This window comes from Cherax quadricarinatus, chromosome 45 (assembly GCF_038502225.1).
Source record: "Cherax quadricarinatus isolate ZL_2023a chromosome 45, ASM3850222v1, whole genome shotgun sequence".
Classification (NCBI taxonomy): domain Eukaryota; kingdom Metazoa; phylum Arthropoda; class Malacostraca; order Decapoda; family Parastacidae; genus Cherax; species Cherax quadricarinatus.
In genome coordinates this window covers 21585139-21607910 of record NC_091336.1, presented here as the reverse complement: position 1 = coordinate 21607910, position 22772 = coordinate 21585139, and the positions used below count along the sequence as shown (strand labels likewise).

Sequence of the window (22772 nt, the reverse complement as noted above, 5' to 3'; positions counted from 1 at the left end):
AAAATTAAGCGCTATTCCCGCCAGGGTCAGTCTGCGCTGTACATCTGGCTGAGGGACTGATTACCTCAAACTCCTCCTCTTTTTCTACCTTTCTCCTTTATATTGGACTGATGAAGCCACTGTGTGGCATAACATTTCTTCAATAAATATTCCCAAATGCTGCACAAGCGTCTCATCCTTGTCGTAGGGCAAATATTCTGCTAGTGGGATGGATTGTGAAGGACCTGTCTAGTATGGGCCAACAGGTCTGCTGCAGTTTTCCTCCTTTCTTATGTTCATCTTCAGCTGTAGTCAAACCCACTTCAACAAATTACTAGTATTATCAAGGGGAAGCGCTAAACCCGGAGGATTATACAGCGCCTGGGGGGGGGGCTTAATTCGGGGAACTGGAGCACAGATCCAATTCCCTAAATCAAGAGCCCCTCACCAACATCAAGGAACCTTCCCCGAGGGGCACTTCAACAAAAGAAACCAATTGGATGGAAAAAAAATGAACTGATAAAAAATGAAAGTTTTCTGTTTACAGTTTTCAGGTCTTTTTCTGCAGATCCTCGAGTACGTGTCAATCTTCTTTTTATATAAAAAAAAACCGTTAAGGTGAATTATTTTACTCTGCTTTTTCTCACTTCATATCATCAGATACAGGTAAAGTAAACATCTAAAAGTTAGACTTTAAAAAAGTATATTAAAAAAATCTTGAACAATAAAATGGTATAAAATACCGACAGGTTGTTAGGCAAGACACATATGCAACAGTTGCATATGTGTCTTACCTAAAAAGATCTTGCATATAGAGTAAAAGTATGAGAATCTCTATCAAAGAGATCAGTCACTTTTAGCAATAACTCGTCAATAAAATATTGGATGACAGCAAGTATCATCAGCACCTGAATTATTATAATCAAAAAGAAGCGCCAAGCCACAAGGGCTATACAGCGCTGATCAGCATCTGAAGCAGATACTTAAGATGCCATGTTTGTTTCCAGTCAAATATTAAAAATCATATGTTAAAATATTTAGCGGAGTTAGTTTATAAACTATCTTGTCACTGTTTTAAAAGAAGTAAAACCTGCTTTACAATGGACACCAGATATACAAAAGTGGTCCATCTGTGAATGCCAGTTCTTTCTCTGGATTAATTTTCAGCATATGTTCTATCCTGTGTTTTCTCTTGTGTTTCTCTGGCACTTTTTCCAAAGCAATTAGTGTGATGCAGCAAGTCTGGCCGTTACTCAAGAACACAGGAGGCGTGAAGAGTCCTGAAGACCTGCACCAGTGCGACCTATGAAGCATGTTGCCTTTATGGTCAACTGCATCAGCAACCATGGCGCACTCTGGAAGGTGCGCACAGTGGACTCGTTCCAGATGCAGGGATCTTTGTGAAGTAAAATATGTCACTTGTACATCCTCCCCGTGTTCGTTTTCTTGCATACCGTCGCTTGCCACGCATAAGTAATGGCCAAACCCAGGACCTTTTATATGAAGGGCAAGAACCTTTCGATCCAGAGTACACGATGGTAGTTGGCCCCAAAGTTCCAGTAACTGCTGCATGTTGCGTTCCAGCAGAAGTTCAGGTTCCTGCTGAGCATGTTCCAGATGCTCCTGCTGCCCATTATTGCACTGCTGAATATGCTGTATAAAAGTGTTTCTCCAACTGATATTCGCTTCGTCAAGTTTGGAGCTCATGGCAAAGGGAACTGAAGGACTGAAGACGCTGCTGGGTACCACCTCTGAGGTGAACTCTGTCATAGTTATTTTGAGTGCATTTATGATATTCAGAAACTCTTTCATCAACATCTGCAGCTCTTCCTTGGGGATCTTGCCAGCAGACTCTTGGCTATTACACCTGTGGAAGATCGTGAAACATTGAACACCATTACAAAGTCTTGATATTAAAATACAAAAGGCTCAATTTTGATCAATACAGTATCGAAACATCGCATAGGAAATGTATAGAAGGAAAAAGTAAGGGGAGAAAGAGTTTAGTAACTTACCACAAAAGTATGGCATGCAAAACACTCTCGTCTGGAAAACCGTTTACTGTGCTCAGCAGGTGTCTGATTGCGGCTGGAATGAGCAGACTAAACCTTTCGCTGGTCCACAGAGTTATCGAAGACGCTAACATGTACTGCAGAGAATAACACTGAAGAACCATCACTACAGGAGGGCCCCGCGTATACAGCATCTCCTCGATGTTCCACGTTTTTGTTGGCTTCAAACTAAGCCATTATGTTCCACCCGCCGGCAATTTTCGCCAACGGGTGAAACAATGGCTCAAAAGCCAACGAAAGCTTGCAAGACCGAGAAGAGGGTGCAGTATATGCGAGGACCTCCATAAAAAAATGGTGAAAGTATTTTAAGCTATAATCAACAAACGTAAACTTATGGTTTAGCTGGAAACTTAACATTCACATCCAAGCAGCTATAAATGTACGAATTTTAGAAAAGTAAACTAAATATATGGAGAATAATTGGCAATGGTCTTACAGATGTCAAAGCCTTACGAACCTGTGAGCACTGAGTTAGAAGGGTCTGGTCTTTCACCATCGCGGAGACGTTGTAAGTGTCGAAGATGTTCATGTCATTCAGTCTTCGGTAAAGGAACTGCATGACAAGTGCATAGTCAAAGTCTCAACAATTATGAAAGTAAAAATACAAACTTATACCTACACCTTCCTTTCATCGGAGAGTGAATCACTACAACTGCTGACAAGACTAGTTACCTATCGTCCACACAAGGTGGCGGAACTACAAGGCAAACCATTATACAGAGCAAAAAGAGAAATACAGAATTGCATATTGTATTCATTCCAGAGAAGGTGTTATAGAAAGACTGGAAACCTGTCAGAAAACTTTCATCTAGACATTTCTAATATTACTGCTGTAATTGTGATTATTTTATTATATACGAGGCGTGTGGGAAGGAGATAAATCAGTTTGTCAGTGTCTTTCTTGGAAGGTCCATAGGAGAGAAGCTCAGATTCTTTGGATCAGAACCTAACACCAGCAACTTTTCTGATTAGCAAAGTTCTTTAAAACCCACCTGGGTAGGGTAGGGGAGGTGGAAAGGAAAGACAGGTGTCAAAAGAAAAAGAATACTTACCTTACTGCAAACATTGTAAAGTTCTGACATCCGGTATTTGAATGATAACACATAAACCTGGTAAGCCAGGTCGAGTCTAGGAAAAGCCACCTTCCCGGTTTTTATGAACTCTGCCAGCATCCTGAAGGCGTCCGCTTTGTGCTGCAGCAAGGTCTGATCTCGCTCTAAGGCTCTTAAAGTCATGGCTTCCATCTCTGGACATTGTATCCCCAATATTCGGTGGTGGGCCTGAGATAATAAAAGTACTTCGTAGCGAATATTTAAGCCACTGGAAAATATTTTTTTTTTTTTACAAAAGGTCTTATGAAATGTCAAGCGACTATACATTAAACATTATGCTACTCTGTTCTTGATAAAACCTATATTTAAAAAAATTCACCGAGTTTCCTCAGAAATATTTTCCGAGGTGCAAAGTTCAATAGATTATGCACAGAAAGAAAAAGATATACCCTGACGGCGGAGAGGCGACCCTCTGGATGATGAAGTTGATTTTGCCAACAACCTGCTCTCTCCTCTCCGCCGCTGGCCATCCCAACCCGATTTGTGGCTCTGTGGAAGTTTGGACAATGAAATTTAAAGTGATGGACGGATGATTCTGTTTACGCAAATGGACACATTTGCAAAGTTTGTATATTTTATTTATAAGTTACACTAGCCGGGAACTCTACGTAACCTCTGTTTTGGGTAATTGTATCCTCGACTGATACAAAAGCCGCTTCCATACTTCTTACGACACTCAAAAAATAACTTAATTTGTGATTTGTTAAAAGTACGTGGCAGAAACAGTCCACAGAGATTCCATACGACTGCATTTGTGGACAAGACATATGCACACTTGGGAACCTCTGGCTGTGTGTGCTGCCTGCTCACCAGGCTTCTTCAGTCGAAAACGGAGGAAACTTAAAATATTCGAGAGAGCAAAAGCAGTGGAAACATAAATCTGAGGAATCAGTCCCTAAGCCTTCAAGTAATTTAAGTCACTCTCGTATTCGACTGAAAAAGCTTGCTGAACCACGAAATATTTCCATAATAAAAGGTAACCCAACTGCTGCACAGTCATCATATACTTGCCAGCACTGTATACCATTAATATAACTGCATTAAAGTCTTATCACTCGTACTAGATGACTATGGTTGCTGTCCCATGGTCGTGAAGGTATCATGGTGCAGGTAAAAATCAGCATAATTTACCACAAGTGTTTAATTACAAGAATAATATGCTTATAACGTCAGTATTTACAATAAATTATAGGTTACTGATACGTTCTTACACTGCGATACCTTAAATAGTCGAGTCCCTGTTAAAATCTGTGTTCACTTAACCACTGGCAACCAGTACGCATGAGTATGATCATTGTAGACGAGTCTACTAAATTTACAAATTGGAAAGGTCCTATTTGTAGGAAGATAGCTCGGGGAAATTTCGGTGGGGAGGGGGATTACTAATAGGAAAATCTGCTCGAGAGATTAACCGGCTGAATGATCAGCGACCGAGCCGCAGTTAGCGGACGGAGGATCGAGCCTCCACATGAAGGGGTTTATGAAATTTAACGTACAGGAAAGATTCAGAGAGAAAATTATGACTTATTTGCATGGGGAAGAGCTGTACCCGTAGGGGAGGCCATACAACACTTAGGAAAAGGGAGGAAATGAAGACAACGAAGGGCAGGGTAACTCCAGTTCCATGGATCAAGAACCCATCGCCGGCATCCAGGCACTTCCAGTGAAAGATATTGTCAGTAATAATCCATAGAGAAAAGTATTTAAAATAATTTATAAATCTTATATTATGTTCACTACGAAGCGCTAAATCTGTAAGGGTCATACTACACGTGAGAGCTAATTAGCTGCTATCCAACATAGAATAGCTCAAATTTCTCGGATCAAGAGCATTCACGAATATATAGTTATTCCTCCTTCAAGGAAGCATAACAGATATTATATTATCTAAAAAAAAAAAAATCTAAACGTGAAATTTTATTAATGCAGATTTTTTTTATTTCGTCAAAAATAATAAATTTAATTTCTAGGGAAATACAGTGCCTGAGAGGTAGTTAGGTTTGATCCAAGAAGGAAGAGGAGAGCTCCACTTCTGTGGATCAAGAGCTCTTATATTTGCATCATGCAATGCCCTGGAATATCAAAAAGAAGCAGAACCTGGGATAAAGTGGACGGTTGGTTTATTGCGTTTCAAACCTATCTACTACACGAGGGTCGTTAAGGCTGCACGGCACCTACTGACCAGCAGTCAAGTATACATTAATCTCTGAAGTGGGGAATAAAGTATACTGAAAATGTATGTACATACCACCTAGTATATATAAACATACGTCTGTATATATACACTAGAGGTATACACATCTCTGTGTACATGCACTAAGATACACATCTCTGTGTACATGCACTAAGATACACATCTCTGTGTACATGCACTAAGATACGCATCTCTGTGTACATGCACTAAGATACACATCTCTGTGTACATGCACTAAGATACGCATCTCTGTGTACATGCACTAAGATACACATCTCTGTGTACATGCACTAAGATACGCATCTCTGTGTACATGCACTAAGATACACATCTCTGTGTACATGCACTAAGATACACATCTCTGTGTACATGCACTAAGATACGCATCTCTGTGTACATGCACTAAGATACGCATCTCTAGGTGAACGGAGATATACTTCTCCCCGTGAATATATACCGACAGACACGCAACTCTCAGTGCTGCAATAAGATCACAGTAAACAGTTAATATCACAATATGCATAACAACCACTGTGAAAAAAAAAAACAGTGAAATTCCAAGCTCTTGGAATTTCACTATTTTTTTCACAGTGGTTGCTTTGCACATATCCGAAGACATCCACTACCACCAGTGTATATACACTGAGAGAAACACACTAGATGTATATACCCATGACTGCCGCGGCCACTCACCTGTGACGGTGCTTGTCTCAGCAGCAGCGAGGGACGTGTGCCGGGTAACGTCCGTTTCCTCTACAATGTAAACACAACACTTGGAAACTGGTTCCCTCATTACACAACAACTCTTTCAAGGAGCGTACCTTGATGCTGGTCAAGAGCTCTTGACCCGAGGAATTTGAGCTACTCTACTCTGCCTCGGATTGAACTTGATTGCCTCCCATTTCCCAGGCGCTGAAAGACCTTACGGGTTTAGCGTTCCCACCTGAACATAAGGGTAATTATTACAATGCAACCGATAGTACATTAATTCATTGGCTGTGAGATGACCCGTAGAAGGGGCAAAACTTTGAGAGTGATTGGACACATTAACACGTGAAAAGTTATGTTTGGTTAACGGGGTTTTAATCCTATCGATTACACTAGTGTTTATTAAGGTTGCCCATAACTACAAGACAAGAATACTTTAACCCCTAAAACAAGGGCTAGAATCAACTCTCAACATATATACACCGAGAGAAATACGCTTCTTAGTGTATGAATATCCTGTGCCAAGTTATGGTTGTGAGAGTATTTATATAGGGAGGAGGCCAAGCCTTGTCCATGAGAGGACGTATAGAGGAGGCCAAGCCTTGGCCATGAAAGGGCGTACAGAGAAGGTCAGGCCTTGGCCATGAGAGGACGTATAGAGGAGGCCAAACCTTGGCTATGAGAGGACGTATAGAGAAAGCCAAGCCTTGGCCATGAGAGAACGTATAAACGAGGTCAAGCCTTGGCCATGAGAGGACGTATAGAGGGAGCCAAGCCTTGGCCATGAGTGGACTTATAGAGAAGGTCAAGCCTTGGCCGTGAGAGGACGTATAGACGAGGCCAAGCCTTGGCCATGAGAGGACGTATAGAGGAGGCCAAGCTTAGGGGAACTAAGGTAAACCACTTTATTTTAAGTGTACATTGCCAGTACATTGCCGGTCCTGCCCGGTAAAGGATTAACTCACCCAGTTTACACAGTTAAGTAATAAATCGCATCGTCGTCTCAGAATATTCCCAGGAATATACACTAATCGAATCTTAGTGTTACTGGATTAACTCTTTAGAGTGAATTAAGACTAACCGGTATTCAGAAGACAATCAGGGTGTTGAAGTGTTACCAAGTGCCTACTGGGAGATGAAGTGTTACTTAGTGCCTACTGGGAGGTGAGGTGTTACCAAGTGCCTACTGGGAGGTGAGGTGTTACCAAGTGCCTACTGGGAGGTGAGGTGTTACCAAGTGCCTACTGGGAGGTGAGGTGTTACTAAGTGCCTACTGGGAGGTGAGGTGTTACCAAGTGCCTACTGGGAGGTGAGGTGTTACCAAGTGCCTACTGGGAGGTGAGGTGTTAGCAAGTGCCTACTGGGAGGTGAGGTGTTACCAAGTGCCTACTGGGAGGTGAAGTGTTACCAAGTGCCTACTGGGAGGTGAGGTGTTACCAAGTGCCTACTGGGAAGTGAAGTGTTACCAAGTGCCTACTGGGAGGTGAGGTGTTACCAAGTGCCTACTGGGAGGTGAAGTGTTACCAAGTGCCTACTGGGAGGTGAAGTGTTACTAAGTGCCTACTGAGAGGTGAAGTGTTACCAAGTGCCTACTGGGAGGTGAAGTGTTACTAAGTGCCTACTGGGAGGTGAGGTGTTACCAAGTGCCTACTGGGAGATAAAGATCGATCTTGCTTACCTGGTTTAACAAGGATATAGCTGAAAAGTCATCATTGATCTCATGTAATTGCATGTGTGTCTCTTTAGTCAATGTTTTGACAGTGGCTCATAAGTGGTGTCGTAAATTCGAGCAATTGGTTTCTGACGGTCGGGAATACTTCTCTTGGGTGACAACCCGATAATCTCCCTGACGCTGAGTATTGAACGGTAATAAAGTCACTGGGGAAAAAAGTCACAGTAAAAATCGTCACAGGAAAAAGTCACTGAGCAATTTTGATAAGGAAAGGTTAGGGTAGATTAGGTTAGGCTAGATTAGGTCAGATTAAGTTTGATTGAGGTTAGGTTAGCCGGTACTGTGCCCAGCCACAAGCAGTCGTGACTTTTTTTCCTCCATGTGATTTTTTTTCCTTCCCAGAGCTGTGACTTATCTTTTGTGGGAATTTTTCCTGTGACCTTATTCCCTGGATTCAACGCCGAGTCACTTAACAGCATGGAATCCAGGTTTGAGTCCTTTATGCCTAGAAAAAACTCTTCTATAAAAGGAATGCCACTCTCCTCATAGAATGTTTGTTTGTCTAACAACCGAGCATCTCTCTCGGCATAAACGGTCGGGATATTTCCCATTTCCTTTAGATTTACTGACACTGATGGTGACTGACACTGAACGAATTATAGATATTGGTCTGTGGAACATTTGAAGCCCATGCTTACAACCACGTAAAAGAGCTGGTACCTCAATACTCTGGTAAATTCCCATCCTTTTCCTTGCTATCACTCAGCAGATAAACTTCTTTCCTTCCAGAGTCGCTTCATCACACTTGTGTTTCCCCTCGTCTGTTCTGTGGTTCATCTCTTGTGTTGTAGATCCGTCTGCAGACATGTTTACTTCCAAATTTCTAAATTCAGTCACTTCCACCACACTCTTTCCCTCCAATCTGATATCTTTTTTCTCCCTCAACACACACACACATAAATATATATAAAATACCAACGTCATTAATTAAAACAACATAATCTAACAAGTACTGTTTAAAGGTGATTGATCTTCTTTTATTAATCGTTAAACTCTTGAAAGGAATGTGGAGGCTCGATTCTCCGTCCTCTAATTACGGCCAGCGTCTGATCAGCCAGGCTGTTGGTAATTTTTCGTGTGAACCACAGTCACCGTATAAAATTCTGATATATTTACAATATAAAAAGAATAAATTAACCAGCTGGAAAAAAAAACTATGAATTCCTGCATTGGATTACAGAGGAATGTTAATTTTCCCGACAATGATTCATTTATAAGCAGGAAACTGCTAATATTTTGTAATATAAACAATGTGTTTTCCACATGGAGGTTGTCAGTGTTTCTAGGATGGGTAGAAGAGGTACGAGCAATGAGTAGACGGTGATAAGGTGTTAGAGCTCGATACGACGTAAGATGTCGTGGCCCTATAAACTCCCAACAAGACGAAGGTACAGCAATCATCCATCCCCTGTCATAAAGCTGGACTCCGCACAAGGTGCTGAATCCAACACAATGCGCTGATATCTGAGGATGTCAGCGCATTGTGTATTATCTAGGGACGTCAGCACATTGTGTGTTACCTTGGGACGTCAACATATTGTGTATTGGCGCCTGTCATTGACCCTGACCGGTTATTGGCTTGTCCTTCGGGAGCCAATGATCGGTCATCAACTGATAAAGATCTGTGAATATTATTCCTGATGTATAAGTTATCTTCATATTCTCTATATTGGATTAATGAGTTCCCTGCTGGACGAAGCGTTTCGCATAAGTATTTATATTATTCTGCCCTCAAAAATTTCTATCGTCCCATATACTGAGTTGTAAAGCATTAGATGTTTCTTGCAGTATGTCTGAACTGTAGTCATGAAGTACTGCCACATTTGTTTTTTTTTTGAGTTTCCCCTGTTGTTTTTATCATTGTCGCACCTTGTGTCACTCATCCAACTGTGGTAATATTGTATAGTTGTCCATGATGATGTATAAGGTTATAAATGAGACTTGCTGGGAAAACGGTGCATCAATTTCTTTCTTTGCTCAGCACATGATGCTTGCTGGATCATCTAGCATTATCGAACATGACACTATCTAGTTCACAGGATTTCCTTGCCCCCCGAAGTAATCTGTGTTTTTCTGCCCTCTGTAGTAGACTGGAGAGACCTCCAGTGGGCGAAACGTTTTCCAGTTTAATGTTCTAAGTGTTGATTTTGTATTTATTCTACAGTATTATAGGTATTATCATATTTGTATCTGTATCCCTTGTATCTTTACAAGTAAAGACGTTCATCGAACTGATAAAATGTGCGAAATGTTCTTTAATAATGTTACATAACGCTTCATATTTGTCTCATCTATACATTTGTTGGCATTTTTTAACAAAACATTTTTAGTGTTCTTATCAGTAACTAACTTACGAACTTAATCATTTTTTTCAACGTTTTAATATTCTGATAATTCGGATTTTTGTCTCATTCAAAGTGCCACAAGTTTTTTTTTTTCCAACTTCCATCAGTTTAATGCCCTGTGTACCTCTAAAATTTTCTTCACAGCAGATAGGAAAGAGGCAACACTTCAAGAACGCTTCCCTAATGACTTCTCCTCGATGGTATTTTGTCTTGGAGTTGGCGAGACACTACACGAAGGAACGGCCGGGCGGGCAGAGTTGTCATAATCGGATGGAAGATGGAAGTGTCATTAAACTGATTTGAATCTTCAAACACACGAACACTCGAAGATAAGTTGGGTTTTCGAGTAGGGTCTTCGAGCTCATTTAGACTTCACAAGCGTTGTTGGTCTTATGTGTGTGTGTGTGTGGGAGAGAGAGAGAGAGAGAGAGAGAGAGAGAGAGAGAGAGAGAGAGAGAGAGAGAATGGAACACATTTGTACAGCATTATGATGTCAGCGAGATAAAGTCAGTTGGTCAAATGAAAATGCTGGCCCACAGATGGCTCCAACTTCATCCTGTTCCCTACTTGTATGTTTCATAGCAATAAAAATGTTTTCAAATGAAGCACTAACTACATTTCGGTTACCTCAAGATATATTAAGGAAATATCATAAATCTGCTTGCAACAGGTGAACCAACTGTAAATATCAACCCAAATGTTCTCCTGCTAACCCTACTGGGGACCTAGTTCCTAGGCCTTTCGTATATATATATATATATATATATATATATATATATATATATATATATATATATATATATATATATATATATATATATATATATAAAGATACGGGGGCACAATAATCTAGCCTCTTCGGCGGTATAATAAAAAAAACATCAAGGTCTATTTCCAATGCATATTCTACTGTATCATTCACCTAACTATACATTTACAAAGAATAGAAAAAAGTTTCAATATCGTGGCTGGAGCAATATGCAAATATAGTAATAATAGAATTACTGCCATAATATTAGGTAAATGGACACATGCAAATAATGTAACATTTCGTTGTGGCCACAATAAAATGTCACATTAGTTGTATCTGTGTCCATTTACCTAAGAATACACAAATAATCCTTTCACCTCACTTCCTCCTGCTATGTCTCAGGGTGTTCTCTGAGTTATTCTCGTTCACTTGTTACTTGACAATAACCCAAGAAGGTCTAAAACGTCCTCGTGGACTTCCTTTGCTAAGCTCGGGTTATTTGTCTCCTCAAGGGAGGTTCCTTGACGCTGGTGAGGGGCCTTGATCTAGGGAATTGTATATATGCTCCAGTTCCCTGAACTGAGCCTCAATACCTTCCATAACCCCCCCCCCCCAGACGCTGTATAATCCTACGGGTTTAGCAATTCCCCATGATTATAATAATAATAATAATAATAATAATAATAATAATAATAATAATAATAATAATGTGCTTCAGTTCCCTGAATTGAGCCTCAATACCTTCCATCTTCCCCCCACACGCGCTGTATAATCCTACGGATTTAGCGCTCCCCCGTGATTATAACAATTGTAATCGGATTATTTATATGAACACTACATTTAACTGCACTTCCAGGAGAGCACTTTGTGCCGCTGGAAACCTTCATCTTTATTTCCAAAGAACTTATCCTGACCACAACATAGGTTCTCTTTTAGTCACATCGCCGAGGTTCAGATCTTTACCCACTTTGTTAATGTGGGTAATTATTTGTATTCTGAGTAAGTTTATTTTTTTTTATTTTCTTTGGAAGCTTATGTTTCCCCGGTCGTGAAGGTATGTTTATATGTTTCAAAATATTTCCGCTACACTCTTCTGTTGTAGCTGTGAAAGACAGAGAGATAGATAGATAGAGAGAGAGAGAGAGAGAGAGAGAGAGAGAGAGAGAGAGAGAGAGAGAGAGAGAGAGAGAGAGAGAGAGAGAGAGAGAGAGAGAGAGAGAAGAGCAGCTGTTAGAATTATCACATTAGTCTCCCCGGAGATATTTAGTGGGTCGGACCAACATTCAGTACAAAGTTCGCTCTTTCAGAATATTTCGGCGAATTTCTCCCACATCAGAAACACTTGGACTTACATTTCCACAATATTTCATATTTTAGCATTTCCTTCCACTGGTATTTTCAGCTAGCATTCCAAGCAAGAGCGAACCATTATTAAATTTATTGAACGAATGTCTGTAAAACGAAAGAGAGAGAGAGAGAGAGAGAGAGAGAGAGAGAGAGAATTATTTTTATGATTATCATTTTTATTGTTTGACAGGCGGCTAAGCGTGTATATATATATATATATATATATATATATATATATATATATATATATATATATATATATATATATATATATATATATATATATATATATATATATATATATATATATATAAGTTTGCATATGTCTGCATTCATGGAATTATTTTTAATAAATTCTGTAATCAAAGTTGGATGGATTTTCTGAAGACACCTTTTTTTTTCTCTTTCTCTCCCGCATTGCCCTCGATTTTGGAAATGTTTTATCCTTGTCATTTTGAATTTTATTGTCATTTTGCATGTTTAAATTCGGTGATGGAAGAAGACAACATCTGTCTGCTTATAAAACACTGACTACTTTGCTCTTGGTATCTTACATCCGGAAACGAAATACTGAGCTCGAAGGAGAGAATTTTGCAGAATGACCACTGTAGCAACTCCAGTACTTATTTCTGGTGATAGAAAGAGAGAGATCGGTTTGCCTGCCTCCCCTCTCCCTCCTTCCCTCTTATCTGGGACTGCTTGACAGAGCAGAGAGCAGAGCAAGACGTCTCATCTCTCGCCTGGACCCATCCTGGATAGATCCGTCATTTCAGCAGAGCCTTCAACACAGGAGGGATGTGGGTGGCCTTACTGTTATGTACAAGGCCAATATTGTCAAAGTACCACACTTTGATCCACTTCGAGGACAGCGTGAAACAAGCTTCTATACCACAAGACGGGCAGAAAGCAGCAACTTCACTCTGGCTGTACCCTTCTCCAGGACATCACTCCATCTGAGGTCATACATACCCAGGATGACTCGAGTATGGAACACATTCGTACAGCATTATGATGTCAACGAGATAAAGTCATTTGATCAGATGAAAATACTGGCTCACAGATGGCTCCAACTTCATCCTGTTCCCTACTTGTATGTCTCATAACAATAAAAATGCTTTCAAATGAGCTGATGTAGGTAACAGCTCTTAGCTTGCCAATAAAGTTAGGAATCCTTAACCTTGTCGAACCCTGTGTAAAGAGAGAGAGAGAGAGAGAGAGAGAGAGAGAGAGAGAGAGAGAGAGAGAGAGAGAGAGTGTTAATCCAATGATCTTCCAAAAATTACATACAATTATGTTTTATATCATGTGTCAATAAAAGTTAGATAAGATAAATCATGGGACAAAATTAGTAGGAAATAAATAAATTTATAATAATCACTATTCAGTGTGTGTGTGTGTGTGTGTGTGTGTGTGTGTGTGTGTGTGTGTGTGTGTGTGTGTGTGTGTGTGTGTGTGTGTGTGTGTGTGTGTTGGGAGGACTCGACATACTTTATAAAACACGAAGTAAAATCATTCTTTCTTCATTCAGATTTTGGACTATCTTTTTCAATTGACATTCCAGGACAGGATTTTTTTTTCACACGATTTAGCCTTCCTGCCTTCCTTCGTTCCTTCCTTCATCCATTTATTTGTTAGCGTCTAGTAGCTCGGTGGTAGCGCACTCAGCTCACACATTGAGGTACGGGTGGAAACACTGGGGCGTATTTCCTTAAGACACCTGCTGTTCCTGTTCACCTATCAGTAAAATATGTACCAGGGTGTTAGCCGACTGGTATGGATCGCATTCTGGGGACAAAAGTAACCTAATTTGATCTTAATACTCTGCATAACAAGGGACTTTCTATATACGTAGTATGTCACTGATGTCAGCTAGGCCTGTATAACCTGTATCATGTACTTGTAGAACTAAATATTATTAATTATTATTATTATTATTATTATTATTATTATTATTATTATTATTATTATTATTATTCATCCATTCATTCATTCCTTCAGTTCTACCCCTCCTCATTCCCCTGTTTCTTCCCACTTTTCTTAATTCCTTTTTCCAGCAGTGTCTCATTAACACTTTTCTTCCCCTCTTCCTCCATCATCAAATTCACTTCTGCCCCCCCTCCACTCACTCCCTCTCCATTCACATCCCCCCCCTCCAGTACACCTCAACACCACCACTCCAACACACTTCCACTACCCTTGACCATCACACCAAAACCCCACTACCAAAACCTCCAGCTTCGAGTCATCATACGGATAAGACCCGCGTCAGGAAACACTTGTCCTGTTTCCTCACAAACCTTCCTAACCTCACCACCCCTCCAGCACCCTTTCTAGCACCCTGTTCCCTTGTTACTCCAGAACAAAACAAAAAACTAATTTAAAACACGCAGCATTGCCAGGTTCTAATTGCTTACATTCTTTTTTTTTTCTCAATGTAAGTTTAAAGCCAATCGAGCACAAATGTGAATATTTTGTTCCCTCAAAACTGGGATTAAAGTGAATTCTCAGCATATACACGCTAAGAAACATACATCCCTCGGTGTATATATCCCGTGCTGGTATACTCACAAACGTTAGGTGCCCAGTAAGTACACTGGATGTCACTCCTAACTCGAGCACTTTCGTTGGCCGTGGAATGCTGTAGGAGCTACTTTCATTCTATCCCAGTCTCACGAGCAGTACTTTGCCAGTTTTTCTGAACTTCGGCTGTGACTTCATGAAACTGGCTCTGAATTCGTCTCTCCCCGGAACTATTATTCTTTCAGGTGTTCGGTCATTCATTCGTCCGTTTGGTTATCAGTTTATTCATTAGATTATTTCTGTATTTGTTCACTCAATTATTAATTCATTTGTTCAGTAATTTACTCATTCACTTTTGTTTATTCTTTCACTTGTTCATTAAATCAAGCGATCAGTAAGTCATTCAGTCAGTTTAATCTTTCATTTCATTAAGTCATTCGTCCATTCAGTCATAGCCTATTAAACTTCATCATGCTTCCCCCCCCCCTCCTTTTTCCTCCGATCACGTCAGTTCTGCCTTCATCCTTTTCCATCTTATTTCTTTTCCCCTCTCCCTCCCTCCTCTTATATATCCTCTGCCCACTCTCTCCCCTCTCTCACATCATTTTGAAAAATACCGCACAGGAAATTACACTGTAAACTAAAGCAGGATGCAGTCTGAGTAGCGACGCGTTATGCGTGGTGTCCCTCAAGGATAAATTCTTGAACTAGTTTTGTTTTAATATGCGTAACTGATCTAGAAATGGGGTTAGCATCCAAAAATTAAAAAATTCGTGGATGATTAGGAATCAGAGAAATGTGCAGCATTCGTGACAGACTGTGTAAGCATTGAGAGACTTCGACAGACTGTGTAGGTATTGTGAGAAATCTGGATAGACTGTGCAAGTACTGAGAGGCATGGACAGACTGTCTTAGTATACAGAGGCCTGGAAAGACTGTTAATGTAATCAGAAAAGACAGAGATGAACTTCAGAATGGGGAAGTGAAATCAATGCGTTTTAAATATAATAATAATATTAGGTAGGAGTACAGCTTATGTGGAAACCCACTAACACATTCAGACGAAATAAGGACCTAAGAATAGTCATAGGTAGTCACCTACGATTTAGTAAGTATGTCGTGCTCAGAGTAACTACGCCATCAGGATGTTTTGTTCAGTAGCAAGAAATATAGAACATAAAAAGCCTGAATCAATATTAACATTCTATTATGTTCTCAGTAACCCCCACCTTGAGTGTTCTGTCCAGTTATGTTCTCAGTAACCCCCACCTTGAGTGTGTTGTCCAGTTATGTTCTCAGTAACCCCCACCTTGAGTGTTCTGTCCAGTTATGTTCTCAGTAACCCCCACCTTGAGTGTGCTGTCCAGTTATGTTCTCAGTAACCCCCACCTTGAGCGTGCTGTTCAGTTATGTTCTCGGTAACCCCCACCTTGAGTGTGCTGTCCAGTTATGTTCTCAGTAACCCCCACCTTGAGTGTGCTGTCCAGTTATGTTCTCAGTAACCCCCACCTTGAGTGTGCTGTCCAGTTATGTTCTCAGTAACCCCCACCTTGAGTGTGCTGTCCAGTTATGTTCTCAGTAACCCCCACCTTGAGTGTGCTGTTCAGTTATGTTCTCAGTAACCCCCACCTTGAGTGCGCTGTCCAGTTATGTTCTCAGTAACCCCCACCTTGAGTGTGCTTTGAAGTTATGTTCTCAGTAACCCCCACCTTGAGTGTGCTTTGAAGTTATGTTCTCAGTAACCCCCACCCTGAGTGTGCTGTTCAGTTCCAGTTAACTTAATTATAGAAAGAAGACGATAAACTTGAGAGAGTAAAAAAGAGCAACCAAGTTAATACAATTTTTGAGAAACAGACTATGTCAAATGTAGCCTCAATCCTTGTGTAGTCGGTAGTCGGTAGACCTTAAACCTATAGACTTAAATCATGTAAATTACACAGTACTACGTAAATCACACAGTACCACGTAACTCACACAATACCACATAAATCACACAGTACCACGCAAATCACACAATGGACTTAGGTCGATCAACGTGTTCTCACTCGGAAAACGTAGCTTGCGAGGGCATCTCAAAGAACTATTCACTATAATTAAAAATCTTGACTTAGACATGAGGAACTTTTCGAGATACAAAACGATACAATTACACGAAACGATACCGAGAAACTATGGCAGGTGATTGGATACAATTGGGTGTAGAGTTTCTCGTTATAAAAAAGTCTTGAGTTTTCAGACTGATCGCGGGTTCTAACCCCACCCGTGGTATGGTTTAATCAGTCGTGCGCCTTATATGCCGAAAAATGCAGAAGATATTTCAAGAATCAGTTGAACAAACATTTTGTAAATATAGGATTCCTCTGGTACAGTTCACTCTAGGCAATGATCCCCTGGCACCCTAGGGAAAGATCCAGAAACTACACAAGGTGTCAGGTTGACCACAGTCCACCTAGGGCACAATATTTAGAAATAGAATTAGTAATGGACACATCGCTGTGGCTGACAGGGAGACCCCAATAACTGTTAGTACTGATGCTCGTGCTGTTGTCGGTACTGACACTCGTGCTGTTGTTGGTACTGATACTCGTGCTGTTGTTGGTACTGACACTCGTGCTGTTGTTGGTACTGATACTCGTGCTGTTGTTGGTACTGAAACTCGTGCTGTTGTTGGTACTGATACTCGTGCTGTTGTTAGCACTGATACTCGTGCTATTGTTAGTACTGAAACTCGTGCTGTTGTTAGTATTAATACTCATACCGTTGTTAGTACTAATACTCGTACCGTTGTTAGTACTAATACACGTACCGTTGTTAGTACTAATACTCGTACCGTTGTTAGTACTATTAGTATTAATACTCATATTGTTACTAGTACTAATACCAATACTATTGCTAGTACACATACGCGTACTGTTGCTAGTAAAATGCTCATACTGTTGCTAGTACAGATACGCATACTGTTGCTAGTACAATGTTCATACTGTTGCTAGTACAATGTTCATACTGTTGCTAGTACAATGCTCATACTGTTGCTAGTACAATGATCATACTGTTGCTAGTACAATGCTCATACTGTTGCTAGTACAATGCTCATACTGTTGCTAGTACAATGCTCATACTGTTGCTAGTACAATGCTCATACCGTTGCTAGTACAATGCTCATACTGTTGCTAGTACAATGCTCATACTGTTGCTAGTACAATGTTCATACTGTTGCTAGTACAGTGCTCATACTGTTGCTAGTACAATGCTCATACTGTTGCTAGTACAGATACTCGCACTGTCGTATTAAAATCTGTCATAGCCCATAAATTCCAGCCACCTGTATCTTTCCAATTAACTATATACATGAGGGATTTTCTATGTTGTTGTTGGTTTTACCCCGTTTACAGTGAGGTCTGGCGCTTCAGTCAGTGAGGTCTGGCGCTTCAGTCAGTGAGGTCTGGTGCTTCAGTCAGTGAGGTCTGGTGCTTCAGTCAGTGAGGTCTGGTGCTTCAGTCAGTGAGGTCTGGCGCTTCAGTCAGTGAGGTCTGGGGCTTCAGTCAGTGAGGTCTGGTGCTTCAGTCAGTGAGGTCTGGTGCTTCAGTCAGTGAGGTCTGGTGCTTCAGTCAGTGAGGTCTGGCGCTTCAGTCAGTGAGGTCTGGTGCTTCAGTCAGTGAGGTCTGGTGCTTCAGTCAGTGAGGTCTGGCGCTTCAGTCAGTGAGGTCTGGTGCTTCAGTCAGTGAGGTCTGGCGCTTCAGTCAGTGAGGTCTGGTGCTTCAGTCAGTGAGGTCTGGTGCTGCCGTCAGTGAGGTCTGGTGCTTCTGACAGTGAGGTCTGGTGCTTCCGTCAGTGAGGTCTGGCGCTTCAGTCAGTGAGGTCTGGTGCTTCAGTCAGTGAGGTCTGGCGCTTCAGTCAGTGAGGTCTGGTGCTTCAGTCAGTGAGGTCTGGTGCTGCCGTCAGTGAGGTCTGGTGCTTCTGTCAGTGAGGTCTGGCGCTTCAGTCAGCGAAGTCTGGTGCTGCCGTCAGTGAGGTCTGGTGCTTCTGTCAGTGAGGTCTGGTGCTTCCGTCAGCAAAGTCTGGTGCTGCCGTCAGTGAGGTCTGGTGCTGCCGTCAGTAAAGTCTGGTGCTGACGTCAGTAAAGTCTGGTGCTGCCGTCAGTGAGGTCTGGTGCTGCCGTCAGTAAAGTCTTGTGCTGACGTCAGTAAAGTCTGGTGCTGCCGTCAGTGAGGTCTGGTGCTGCCGTCAGTAAAGTCTGGTGCTACCGTCAGTAAAGTCTGGTGCTGACGTCAGTAAAGTCTGGTGCTACCGTCAGTAAAGTCTGGTGCTACCGTCAGTAAAGTCTGGTGCTGCCGTCAGTAAGGTCTGGTGCTGCCGTCAGTAAAGTCTGGTGCTGCCGTCAGTAAAGTCTGGTGCTGCCGTCAGTAAAGTCTTGGGCTGCCGTCAGTAAAGTCTGGTGCTGCCGTCAGTAAAGTCTGGTGCTGCCGTCAGTAAAGTCTGGTGCTACCGTCAGTAAAGTCTGGTGCTGCCGTCAGTAAAGTCTGGTGCTACCGTCAGTAAAGTCTGGTGCTGCCGTCAGTAAAGTCTGGTGCTGCCGTCAGTAAAGTCTGGTGCTGCCGTCAGTAAAGTCTGGTGCTACCGTCAGTAAAGTCTGGTGCTGCCGTCAGTAAAGTCTGGTGCTACCGTCAGTAAAGTCTGGTGCTACCGTCAGTAAAGTCTGGTGCTACCGTCAGTAAAGTCTGGTGCTACCGTCAGTAAAGTCTGGTGCTGCCGTCAGTAAAGTCTGGTGCTGACGTCAGTAAAGTCTGGTGCTGCCGTCAGTAATGTCTGGTGCTGACGTCAGTAAAGTCTGGTGCTGCCGTCAGTAAAGTCTGGTGCTACCGTCAGTAAAGTCTGGTGCTGCCGTCAGTAAAGTCTGGTGCTACCGTCAGTAAAGTCTGGTGCTACCGTCAGTAAAGTCTGGTGCTGCCGTCAGTAAAGTCTGGTGCTGACGTCAGTAAAGTCTGGTGCTGCCGTCAGTAAAGTCTGGTGCTGCCGTCAGTAAAGTCTGGTGCTACCGTCAGTAAAGTCTGGTGCTACCGTCAGTAAAGTCTGGTGCTGACGTCAGTAAAGTCTGGTGCTGCCGTCAGTAAAGTCTGGTGCTACCGTCAGTAAAGTCTGGTGCTGCCGTCAGTAAAGTCTGGTGCTACCGTCAGTAAAGTCTGGTGCTACCGTCAGTAAAGTCTGGTGCTGCCGTCAGTAAAGTCTGGTGCTGACGTCAGTAAAGTCTGGTGCTGCCGTCAGTAAAGTCTGGTGCTGCCGTCAGTAAAGTCTGGTGCTACCGTCAGTAAAGTCTGGTGCTACCGTCAGTAAAGTCTGGTGCTGCCGTCAGTAAAGTCTGGTGCTGCCGTCAGTAAAGTCTGGTGCTGCCGTCAGTAAAGTCTGGTGCTACCGTCAGTAAAGTCTGGTGCTACCGTCAGTAAAGTCTGGTGCTGCCGTCAGTAAAGTCTGGTGCTACCGTCAGTAAAGTCTGGTGCTGCCGTCAGTAAAGTCTGGTGCTGCCGTCAGTAAAGTCTGGTGCTGCCGTCAGTAAAGTCTGGTGCTGCCGTCAGTAAAGTCTGGTGCTACCGTCAGTAAAGTCTGGTGCTGCCGTCAGTAAAGTCTGGTGCTGCCGTCAGTAAAGTCTGGTGCTGCCGTCAGTAAAGTCTGGTGCTGCCGTCAGTAAAGTCTGGTGCTGCCGTCAGTAAAGTCTGGTGCTACCGTCAGTAAAGTCTGGTGCTGCCGTCAGTAAAGTCTGGTGCTGCCGTCAGTAAAGTCTGGTGCTGCCGTCAGTAAAGTCTGGTGCTACCGTCAGTAAAGTCTGGTGCTGCCGTCAGTAAAGTCTGGTGCTGCCGTCAGTAAAGTCTGGTGCTGCCGTCAGTAAAGTCTGGTGCTGCCGTCAGTAAAGTCTGGTGCTACCGTCAGTAAAGTCTGGTGCTACCGTCAGTAAAGTCTTCTGCTGCCGTCAGTAAAGTCTGGTGCTACCGTCAGTAAAGTCTGGTGCTACCGTCAGTAAAGTCTGGTGCTACCGTCAGTAAAGTCTGGTGCTGCCGTCAGTAAAGTCTGGTGCTGCCGTCAGTAAAGTCTGGTGCTGCTACCGTCAGTAAAGTCTGGTGCTACCGTCAGTAAAGTCTGGTGCTGCCGTCAGTAAAGTCTGGTGCTGCCGTCAGTAAAGTCTGGTGCTGGTGCTACCGTCAGTAAAGTCTGGTGCTTCCGTCAGTAAAGTCTGGTGCTACCGTCAGTAAAGTCTGGTGCTAAAGTCTGGTGCTACCGTCAGTAAAGTCTGTAAAGTCTGGTGCTGCCGTCAGTAAAGTCTGGTGCTACCGTCAGTAAAGTGCTGCCGGTGCTGCTGCCGTCAGTAAAGTCTGGTGCTACCGTCAGTAAAGTCTGGTGCTACCGTCAGTAAAGTCTGGTGCTGCCGTCAGTAAAGTCTGGTGCTGCCGTCAGTAAAGTCTGGTGCTGCCGTCAGTAAAGTCTGGTGCTGCCGTCAGTAAAGTCTGGTGCTACCGTCAGTAAAGTCTGGTGCTGCCGTCAGTAAAGTCTGGTGCTACCGTCAGTAAAGTCTGGTGCTACCGTCAGTAAAGTCTGGTGCTGCCGTCAGTAAAGTCTGGTGCTACCGTCAGTAAAGTCTGGTGCTGCCGTCAGTAAAGTCTGGTGCTGCCGTGTAAAGTCTGGTGCTGCCGTCAGTAAAGTCTGGTGCTACCGTCAGTAAAGTCTGGTGCTGCCGTCAGTAAAGTCTGGTGCTGCCGTCAGTAAAGTCTGGTGCTGCCGTCAGTAAAGTCTGGTGCTACCGTCAGTAAAGTCTGGTGCTGCCGTCAGTAAAGTCTGGTGCTGCCGTCAGTAAAGTCTGGTGCTACCGTCAGTAAAGTCTGGTGCTACCGTCAGTAAAGTCTGGTGCTACCGTCAGTAAAGTCTGGTGCTACCGTCAGTAAAGTCTGGTGCTGCCGTCAGTAAAGTCTGGTGCTACCGTCAGTAAAGTCTGGTGCTGCCGTCAGTAAAGTCTGGTGCTGCCGTCAGTAAAGTCTGGTGCTGCCGTCAGTAAAGTCTGGTGCTACCGTCAGTAAAGTCTGGTGCTACCGTCAGTAAAGTCTGGTGCTGCCGTCAGTAAAGTCTGCTGCCGTCAGTAAAGTCTGGTGCTGCCGTCAGTAAAGTCTGGTGCTGCCGTCAGTAAAGTCTGGTGCTGCCGTCAGTAAAGTCTGCTACCGTCAGTGTCTGCCGTCAGTAAAGTCTGGTGCTAAAGTCTGGTGCTGCCGTCAGTGTCTGGTGCCGTCAGTAAAGTCTGGTGCTGCCGTCAGTAAAGTCTGGTGCTACCGTCAGTAAAGTCTGGTGCTACCGTCAGTAAAGTCTGGTGCTGCCGTCAGTAAAGTCTGGTGCTGCCGTCAGTAAAGTCTGGTGCTACCGTCAGTAAAGTCTGGTGCTGCCGTCAGTAAAGTCTGGTGCTGCCGTCAGTAAAGTCTGGTGCTGCCGTCAGTAAAGTCTGGTGCTACCGTCAGTAAAGTCTGGTGCTGCCGTCAGTAAAGTCTGGTGCTGCCGTCAGTAAAGTCTGGTGCTGCCGTCAGTAAAGTCTGGTGCTGCCGTCAGTAAAGTCTGGTGCTACCGTCAGTAAAGTCTGGTGCTGCCGTCAGTAAAGTCTGGTGCTGCCGTCAGTAAAGTCTGGTGCTGCCGTCAGTAAAGTCTGGTGCTACCGTCAGTAAAGTCTGGTGTGTCAGTGCCGTCAGTAAAGTCTGGTGCTGCCGTCAGTAAAGTCTGGTGCTGCCGTCAGTAAAGTCTGGTGCTGCCGTCAGTAAAGTCTGGTGCTGCCGTCAGTAAAGTCTGGTGCTGCCGTCAGTAAAGTCTGGTGCTACCGTCAGTAAAGTCTGGTGCTGCCGTCAGTAAAGTCTGGTGCTGCCGTCAGTAAAGTCTGGTGCTGCCGTCAGTAAAGTCTGGTGCTGCCGTCAGTAAAGTCTGGTGCTACCGTCAGTAAAGTCTGGTGCTGCCGTCAGTAAAGTCTGGTGCTGCCGTCAGTAAAGTCTGGT

At 43.1% G+C, this 22772-nt stretch overlaps 1 protein-coding gene across 1 annotated transcript; it reads right to left on the bottom strand.

Annotated features, from left to right (window-relative positions):
• Nucleotides 1-604: 604 nt before the first annotated feature.
• LOC138854004 (uncharacterized) lies at nt 605-6165 on the bottom strand. Its single transcript, XM_070094359.1, has 6 exons — nt 6051-6165; nt 3553-3652; nt 3104-3331; nt 2509-2604; nt 1995-2128; nt 605-1846 (listed from the first exon to the last, which is right to left on the bottom strand). Exons 2-6 carry the CDS (start codon nt 3631-3633, stop codon nt 1075-1077), a joined length of 1311 nt encoding a protein of 436 aa, XP_069950460.1. The 5' UTR covers nt 3634-3652; nt 6051-6165; the 3' UTR covers nt 605-1074.
• Between the last annotated feature and the right edge of the window lie 16607 nt (nt 6166-22772).